The following is a 10,481-nucleotide window of genomic DNA, read 5'->3' as shown; positions in this document are numbered from 1 at the left end:
TGGTACATTATATTGTGTGTGATCTTGTTATGGCCATCCAAGATTAAAAGTTCCTTGATTTTAATGCAAAATGTGTTTAATGTTTGCGCTTTGAGGACAAATTGATTGAAAATCTTAATTTTGGAAGATCTAGGTTGAATTCAAGTGTTTTTGAAAAACTTTTAATCTCATACTCATGCATTTCATTCATAAAATATTGTGCTTTGAGGAGTTTCTGCATTAAATTGCTCTATTTTTAAAAAAGTTGATTTTTCCATGCATCATTTATGTTTAGGATTCATAGGCATTGCATTGATTGTTTTCTGTATCCATCTTGCAGTTTTGCAGTCATATCTCTCATTGTTTTCACACATAACATGCATACACTTTGCTAGATTAGGTACTCAACTTGATTTAAAAATTGATTGATTAATTTTTGAGTTATGTACTTTCTAGTATATGCTATTTTTATGTGTGAATTGTAGAAAATTATTTTCTTAAGAGTTATGATGGATAATCAATGTGCAAATATTTTCTCTACTCATGCAACTGTTTATAGGTCACATAGTGCCATGTTTGAATTTTATTGAAAGAGAGAATATTTTTTCTTCATGTGTATCCTCAACTTAATTTTTTTTTAAACTTGGTTTGTGTCTTTTTATTTATCCCCACCCCCCTTATTTTTCCCTAAAACTGTTTTTCCCAAAACTTGTTTTGTTTTTCCTATTTTTATAGGGGGAGAAGCTTGTTTTTAACCTTTGTTGTTCATAGGGGGAGTTGTCTCTATTTCCTATAAAGTTGAATTGTTTTGTGTTCCCTTCTTTCTCTATTTTCTCTTACTCTGTTGCGTATGTTTTCTGTCAACTCTTTGTTTGAATTGTCTTTGTCAATGCGTGACAAAAAGGGGGAGAGATTTAGATGAAATGTGTGGAAAATACAAGAATGTTCTGTTTAGGGGGAGTTAACATTGTTTTTGATGTATCTAACTTAGGGAGAGAGTTAGATTGCATATTAGTTGATTTACTGTTTTTGTTTTTCTGTCACACATGCGTTTATGTGTTTGTTGAGTGTTTCAGGAAATATACAGATTGATTCAGTCATGCTGCTATCCACACTTGCAACTAATAGATAGTAGTTAGGTTGAATTATTTTTGGGCTATATGTAACTTTGAGCATTTCATGTTTGTGATGTGTTTTGTCACGGATTGCCAAAGGGGGAGATTGTTAGGTTCTAAGAAATTAGGAACTAATGTATTAGAATTTCAATTTGTATTATGTTGGCAAACCATGATCAAAACATAGAATCTAGGTTTAGGCTTGCTCAAAGTATGTTTATTTGTAAAATTGGAATCGAGTAATTGTAGAATTTATTGGACTAAATTTGCAAGGCTCGATCAATCGAAAATTAGACTCGATCGATCGAACCATGTGCAGATTTATTTTTCTGTAGAGTTCCAGTTCAGCCCAAACTCTACTTAAACGTATTAGGGTTCAAGTAAAACTCTCCTATATATAAGGGAAACCCTAGAAAATTTTTTTGAGTTGTTTTTAGAGAGATTAGAGTGCCTCTTATGCCTCTTTTTGTATTTAGGGTTTTGTACCCAAAGGCTCTCTAAAAGTTGCTCATATTGCGGTTTGTGTAAATCTCTTGTGAGATCTAGATGAGCTTTCCTTTACACAAACTTAGGGTTTTCAAGGAGAAGATTTATCTACACCTTGATGATCAATTCAGTTGCTGCCATTGAAGCTTAAAGAAAACACAAGCGGGTGTGCTTGTAGCTGGTGGTGAATCCAAGAAAGGAGTCCGTGGATTCGGAGCTTGTACATGGTCGTGTCAGTAAGTTCTACTGGTTGGTAGCAATAAGAAGTCGAGCGTAGGGGCTTGTAAGTCTTATTGTATGAACTTCGATTCTTTCAAGATAGTGGATTCAAGTTTACCTTGAGGATAGCTAGGTCAAATCCTCCCCAGGTTTTTACCGGTTTGGTTTCCTAGGTGATCATATCGTGTGTTATTTATTTTCCGTTGCTTTGCATGATTTGATCTTTTATGTTGTGATAACCTAGACTTGTTTAATTGGACTAAGTAACAATTTGGCTAATTACCTAGTTTTAATCAATTGTTTTAAGGGGTCTAAAAACTATCAGTTTCTAATTTAATTTCTATTCTTATATGTGTTTGAATCATATTATGAAGGTTTAGTGTGAATTATTATTGAGGATATTTCATAACTCTTGGTTTAGTGTGAATTATATGTGTTTGAATCATATTGTCGCTTCCTCCTTCCATATGGATGGTAGGTAAACCTACTATTCAAAACTAAGTGAAGTATTGAATCCATATATATATATATATATATATATATATATTCACTATATTTGTAATTGCATTTTTTCTAGACAATGTCAAACTTTTATATATATATGATATGGCTATTTGATCTTAGGACAAGGGATATGATTGCTCATGATTTTAAAGGTGATATTGAAGATATAAATCGAGTAGTTGCTACTTATTGCTTAAAATTACATATTTGGGAGAATTATACTACAGGCATTTTTTTTTTTTTTTTGAGCTTGTATTATACTACAGACATTATGTTAATCATTACGTTTTAAACATAAATAATATTGGTTTAAGTTTTGATTCTTCTTTTTTTGCATGGAAGGTAAGCCATTATGAACACATATACATTTAAAAACATTGAACAGTTGTGACTTTTCATTTTTCAATAACCACCTTTTCAGTTAATAAGTACATTTTCGGCCAATAGACACATTTTCAGTTAATAGGCATATTTTCATTCAATAGACACTTTTTCGGTCAATAGGCATCTTTTGGTATATTTAAATATGAATGATTATGACATTTTAATAAATATCTTTTAGTATATCAGTTTAAAAGGGTTATAACCTTTCAATAGGTACCTTTTGGTATATATATTACAACATATCTTATATAAATAAGGTTTTACAACCTATTTAAGTGAAAATCCTGCCTATATAAAGTGACATCATTCAAATAAGCATGGGACAGTTTATTTTTTATTTATTTTTAACACCAGCCTTCAAAACCACACTACCACATACCCAAAAAAAAAAAAAAAAAAAAAAAAAAAAAAAAAAAAAAAGACGAAGTAAACGTCTTTCATCACCAATCCATTCTTATCAATTAAAAAAAAAACCATTCTAAACAAAAATAATAAACATCAAAATTTAGAAACCCAATCAATGATCGACAGATGTGCAGCATCATAGATTCACAGTGTAAGTATTATATAAAGGTCATTATTCATACTGCGTGTTTAGTTCATGCATAAGGAACATCAATTTTAGGGTCTTGGAGATCAAATTGGCTTCATAGTTTGTTTTTATGAATTTTAATTTGCTTATGTAAAATAACATGTCTTTGATGACTTTATTAAACCCATGGGATGCTCCTTATAGAAGTTGACCGGGTACTCAAATCTGAAAGATATTTGTATTAACTTTCATGAAAGTTAAGTGAGTACGAAGAAGAGAAGCATGTTAACACCAATGGGAGAATTGACCAAGAAATCTTGGTGCCATGGGAATTATTAGAAATTTTTGGATTTAAAAATTGTATTAGATTGTGATTTTGATAAACAGTGTATGTTTATTTCTTTATTTCTACCATACAATCAAAACAATAATAAAAATTATATTTAAAAATAAAAGCAACAACAAGACAAAACATTATAAGAAAAAACACACAATATGAAGAAAAGTAATTAATCTTACATTAGTCATGATGTAAGACTCTTATTTCTTCCCACAAAAAACTAATAAATAAAACAATATTACTCTCTTTTGCCTAACTAATAAAACTTTGTGTTATTTCTTTCAATATCATTTTTTTTTTTTATAATTTCATGCATTTTTGCTTACTACTCCAACTAAAAAAAAATGACTTTTTTTTTTTTTTTTTTTCCTGAAACTCATTTTGTAGCTATTCCCGTGCATCACACGGGTTAGCGACTAGTGTATATATATATATATATATATATATATATATATATAATCAGGGTAGCACTGAGTCAAATTTAGTGGATTTTCGAAGGAGCCCAACCCTAATAGTAAAGATTTGAAGTTTTTAAAATGGGTATGGGATAAGTCAAGTTCAAAATTTTGAATTCGCTAAGTGGGTGGTGTTGCTGGGGCATGCTGACCAAATTTGGGAGGTTGCATTGGCATGGGCGAATCCCTCAACACGTTGGTTTATTGACAAAGGCTTGGTGCTGGGAAAGTTTCATGGGTTGCCACAAGAGTAAAACTTGTGGTTGTGTACGTGCTATTACCACGTAGTTATTTTTTCTTACAAATATAAACCTATTCTGTTGAGGGTGTCAACAGCAAGTGTGTATGGAAAAATTTAAGTGTTAGGCAAAGAAAAATAAGGGTACATTGTGTAGGATCATATATTGTATCTTTGGGTGGGTTAAGTGGTTGGCAGTGTCGACAATGGCAAATTTTATATGAGGCAAAGCCTTGGTATTCCTTTTGTATTTGGAGATAACGTAATAAAAGGTTGAGAGTTTTCCCATATGCGTTGTGTGCTTGTATTGTGTGCTGGTCTAATTGACTAACACAAATTGTTTTGGGTCCCAAATGTGTCTAAGTGATGGATGTTGGCTGAGACTAAAAATGAGCTATTTAGTGCCATCACAAGGCAGAAAATTTGAGGCTAAGATCTGCCCTATGACATATGGTTACGCCAAACATTTTAGTATTAAAAATCTTTCATTCATGCCAATTTAACGAAGGGCTTGACAAGGAATCAATAATTACCTTGGAACAGAATGCAACATAGCCTGACAAGAGTTCCCCCTCTGTGTGAATTTCAGTGCAGATATGGTTAAAGACTAAGTAGTATTTTATTATAGGTTCTACTATGATTTAGAGTCATAATGTATCGGTTCCAATTAGGAGAAAGCCAATCCTTATCACTTTGGTGATAAATTTGGGAAAAAACCAAGTCGACCGAACCGTGCACATCTCTATCCGCACCACCACAGTCTTTTCATGAATGTGGCTATTGCCTACTGTTTGAGTAATATATTTTCCTCTAAAAAAAAGTTTAAATAATATTTTTGGTTTTCAACGTAAGACCTTTGTTTCAAAATTGTACTTTATGTTTTTAAATGTTTCTTCCAAGTACTATCTACTTGCATATATACACATTGTTTGATATACTCTTAGAATAGAATGACTATTTATGTGAAATAATGATTCGATTACTTAGTCGTATTTTTTATTACAAGTAAAAGTTGTTCCTTAAGGACATATACATTGTACTAAACATGCCATAAGTGAAACTTAGTTGGTACTTGGGCTGCTTGGTAGGTGAGAAGAGACCATAATGTTTCTCAGTTTCTGGAGGGCCCTTTTGGTCTTCATCAAACAAAGCAAACAAATAAGTTTCTAAAGGTCCAGGCCTCTTTGGAGTCCCATTCTGCACATGACTAATCAAATTCTTGTAGTAAGTGCAAGCATTATCAACTGTTGCTACACCACCATTTCCATCTGATGGCCAACGCCAACTCTCCGTTACAATAACAGTCATATTGGCTCCACCAATCTTCTCAAGAGCAGAATAGAGAACATCGACATTTGCATCAAAGAGATTTTGATACTCTAAGTTACCATCTTGTACTACAACCCCTGGTGAAGTAAATAAGGCATATTCAAGCTTAATGTCTGTTGGGTCACCTATGTAGGCAAAATATGGGTACACATTCGCAAAAAGTGGTGCATTAGCGTTTACTAGGATGCTAACGATTGTCTTCGTGTATGAACTTGCACTATCACTAAATGAGCCTGCAGATGGAGGGTAATGATTTCCCAACAATGACATGTCTATTGCTGTTGAAACTTTGATTTGTAAATTGGAACCCGTAATTGCATTGTTTAAGTTCTGGATGGCTAGTCCAACATATTGGGCTAATGGATCACTGGGCTTTATTTCATTCCCTGTAGCAATGTAACTAATTTTGACATCAGGGACGTAAGGAATTATGTTTGTCTGCACCCAAGTATTTGCAGCTGCAGGACTAGTGGCAAGGCCTTGAAGGTCATCATTAACAACTCCAACAATGACCTCTATGTTTGATCCTTTTAGGGCTTGGAGGGTTGCTTGATTTGTATCAAAAATCCTCATTTTCCCTATGCCGTTTGTGTTATACAGGGCTATTACTTCAATTGCAGGCGGTAAATCATCAGCAACTGTTCCATAAATTACACCTATCGATTGTCTAGCTGCACAATAGTACCAAGATAACTAGTTAATTAATACCAAAGATAAATTTTTTTGAAGGAAGTGTATAGGTATTCAATGGAGCTACATCAAATAGAACCAAGATAACAAACAAGTTAATTAACACCAAAGGAAAATTTGTTTGATGGAAATCTATAGATACCCAATGGATTAAAGTTATTTGGTGTTCTTAAGATAACTCATTTATATATTCTTATCTATTTGTTTTTTTTAGTCGTATTATCAATAATTTAAATAGATACCAAACTTCTGGCTACATATTACTAAGAACATGTTTGGTAGACTGTAATAGGTATTGTAATGTAATAGTTATTCCTATGATTTAGCTATTCAATAGTTTGATTATTTTTTTATTACAGGGAATAGTCATTCCTTATGAATAGCTATTCTTTAAAATGAGGAATAACTATTCCTCTCTAAAAGAGTTGTAATAGCTATTCCTTAGTAGATGTAATAATTTCTAACATTAATATATTTCCAAATAAATAAATTTTCCATATTCACCTAACAATTATGGAAATAAAAAATCATTAAAAAATAACTCATCTCTCTAAAATTTAAAATATATTATTTTCTAGGAAATATATTTGTATGAATGAGATATTTCCTAAAATATATCATAAGTTTTATTCTAATATTACAAATTACAACCAAACTAATGAATAGGTTTAGATATTCCATTACAACACTTTTTATTCCTGGTAATAAAGATTACCATTCCTGTTGTAATCCACATTCAGTGTACTAAACGTACCCTAAAGTTGTAAAATCTAATCCTTTTATTTTAAAAAGCATGGATAAAATTGTAGGAGTTCCATGGTGGAGTTACCCTAAAAATCTTAATAAAAGATTATAATTATTTTTGTAATAACTACAAAAAATGTAGTAAAAACCATAGTAATGTATGAGACAAAATATGTACGATATAAAACATGTGTTTTACTCGGCTTTTTTTTTGGTGCCGTAAGAATATGACATAAAAAATGGAAATTAAAAAAAAAAAAAATCCCCAATAGACGTATGTGCAAGTATGCTATGAATTTAATTAAAATTTTAGTTAAAAAATGATTATATATGTTAAGTTATTTGTTTTATTTTATTTCAATTTAGTAGCATACTAATATCATATAAATGTAATTTTCTAAGATTTTATAAAAATTCAACTAATGAAGAATTTAATAAATTTAGTATATATTTGAGTTTCTTAAAATTTTAGTTATGTTTTTAAAGAAAATATATACCGAGTGAACGAAGGAGATGATGTTTAATATATTCTTTCATACAACCTTAGACAAAAAAAGAGTATTTAGCATCTTTCATCTAGTTTAATCTAATACTATATATATATATATATATATATATTAGCTAAAACTAAGAGTGTTAGGTTTTGAGTCTGTAGTGTTGGCAAACCATGACAAAAAGTAAGTACTATTGAGTTAGAATGGTGTACTTTCAAGTCCGAGACAAAAAACTCAAGTTCAGGATGAAAAATAGTGAGTTGCAATCTGGTCCTCTTGATTGCTGTGCAATTCCTCTCAATCGATCAGAAGTCGCGTATCAGCGAAAAATCAGCAAACGTAAAAAGCCCATAACTTGTTCGTTCGAAACCCAAATCCCGATTCATTTTTTTAGTATTTAAAGGACATTACAAGCTAACCCTAGATGGAGTTTTTAGAGGTTTTTAGATAGAAAAAAGTGCATCTTCTGCCTCCAATTATAGATCTAGGGTTTTTGTAGCCAAAGCTCTCTAAAGTCTTCTATCGGCAATATTCCTTGAAGAATCTTAAGATCCGATGTTGTAGAAGTTACCGGTACAAGATCAACAAGTGAAAGTGATTTGAAACCTTTAAGTGCGATCTCAAAGTCACAAGCAAGAGTACTTGTGTTGGTGTAAATCCAAAAAGAGAGAATCCGTAGATTTGGAGCTTGCATGTGGTCATGTCAGTAAGTTACTACATGAGTTAGAAATAGATTTAGAGTTAAATCTGATTATAAAAATTCAATTATCTTATAGTGGATTTATTTTACCTTGAGGATAGTTAAGTCAAATCCTCCCTAGGTTTTTACCTTAAAACGGTTAGTTTCATTAGTTTTCCTGGGTCATCATATCACGGTGTTACTTATTTTCCACTGTTTTGCATGATTGATTTATTTGTGTTTAACCTAGATCTGAATAATTAATTTAAGTAATCACTTGTATTAGGTTAAACAATCTAGTTTAAGAGGTCTAAACAATCTAGTTTAAGAGGTCTAAACGAACAAACAAAGAGAAAGTTAACTCCTAGAATGTCTCCTACTAGGCCACCTAGAATAAATTCCCAACCTAAAAACATACACGAATTTAAAAACACAACCCTTACACCCCAAAAACACGCTAAATGAATACCTAGGATAAATAGAATATATTTAATAGCAGAAGTAGAGTGAAAGTTAACTCTTAAAATATCTCCTATCAGACCACCTAGGATAAATACCCACCTTAAAAATAGACATATATTTAAAAACACAACCTCTAATACTCACCTTTAAAATAGACACGTATTACACCCAAGAACACGCTAAACAAAGAAAGACACACCGTTTAAAGTTTGAGAAAATGTAATTTTAAGCAAATGTATAGTTGAATTGGGCTACTAAAATGTAATTGGAGTCATTTAAGAGAAGTATCTAAGCAAGCATGTTTCATTGATTACCTCCAAGATGTGAATTGGCCTACTAATTTGTATAATTATAAGGATAAAGTTTAGCTATAAACTTGGTTGTAGTTTAAGATTACAATTTCTACTTAAAAAATTAACATGACTACATATTGCGAAAATCTAACAATTTGATTGCATGCTCTTTATGTTCTTAAAACACATATAAAATTTCATGCCTATCGGATTTTATTTTTTATTTGATCTATAAACTTATTGTTTATGCATAATTTTATATTACAAAAATTTGAAATTTAAACATTTGATTAATGATATAGCTATTGATTTTTAATTTTTTGAAAATTTTGAAAACATAGAAAATATAAGAAGAAAATTTAATCCAACGATGGATTTGTCAAAATTCACATCTAATAAAAAGACATTAATTGGAATTATAGTCTTAAGTTACAACCAAGTTTATTCCTAAACTTTATCCTAATTATAATGACCACTAAAAAAAAGAAAATTTTCCCTTTTATCATATATAATTTTTTTTCCATATGTTATATCACAATGAGTATAATGAAACCTACCATCCATCGTTTTTTTTTTTTTTTTTTTTAAATAAAAAAAAAAAAAAAAACCTATATTAGAATTTCATGTCACTTATTCTAAGCTAGGGCTTGATTTTTTAAACATTAACTTGATAATTGGCATTCTAAGCCATTAGAAAAAGTAATACTAATACTAGAATAATTCTTAAATACTTTTAGAGCACAGTGAATGGTGCTCCATCCTCTCACATCTATAGTTGGGTTCACTTATTGAATTTATGGTTAGATTCACCATGAATATGAGAAGAATGAGTACTATTTTACTATACTCCTAGAATACTTAAGAATTTTTGATAATATCAAGCGTGCTTAGTTATGTATTATGAATGTCATACAAGTAAGAATACCATACGATCTAACAAACAAATAAAATGACCAATCTGTCAAACCTGATTTTCCTTGGCTTGTTATCAACAACAGTAGTAATAAGGCAGTCATAATGGGTTTCTTACTTAAAGCCATGGTGAAAAAGGAAAACTGAGAGTAGATTTTCAATTAAGATGTTTTTGTCTAACTATCTACGTGCTATACCTTTTTAAATATACTAGTGTGTAGCCTTGTGCATATGCACATGTACAATTAAAAACAATTACAATTATTCAGTTCAAATTATACATTTTTTTGAGAAGATATTTAAATTATATATAGTATTAGCTTACACTTTTTTATACCATATATTTTCAAAATATGTAATGGTTTTTCATTATATAACACACACACACACACACATATAATTTAATTGGATTTAGACTCTTCAATTTTTGTACCTAATAAATTCACTTGCCACAAAAGTTAAAAATATAGATGGACACGTGGCGGAAAATTGGATTTCAATTAAAATCCAATTTAGAATATAATTGGATTTGGACTCTTCGATTTTTATACTCAATAATTCACTTGGTTCAAAATTAAAAATTAAATGGAACATGTGGTGCAAAATTGAGAATCCAATTAAAAATT

At 30.6% G+C, this 10,481-nt stretch overlaps 1 protein-coding gene across 1 annotated transcript; it reads right to left on the bottom strand.

Moving 5' to 3' along the window:
- Positions 1-5,251: 5,251 nt before the first annotated feature.
- LOC126713660 (glucan endo-1,3-beta-glucosidase-like) lies at positions 5,252-9,507 on the bottom strand. The gene is made up of 2 exons (XM_050413843.1): positions 9,501-9,507; positions 5,252-6,252 (listed from the first exon to the last, which is right to left on the bottom strand). Exons 1-2 carry the CDS (start codon positions 9,505-9,507, stop codon positions 5,252-5,254), a joined length of 1,008 nt encoding a protein of 335 aa, XP_050269800.1.
- Between the last annotated feature and the right edge of the window lie 974 nt (positions 9,508-10,481).

The sequence above is a fragment of the Quercus robur genome, chromosome 1 (assembly GCF_932294415.1).
Source record: "Quercus robur chromosome 1, dhQueRobu3.1, whole genome shotgun sequence".
Classification (NCBI taxonomy): Eukaryota; Viridiplantae; Streptophyta; class Magnoliopsida; order Fagales; family Fagaceae; genus Quercus; species Quercus robur.
Note: the sequence above shows the minus strand (reverse complement) of the source record. Positions and strands in the feature narration are given on the sequence as shown.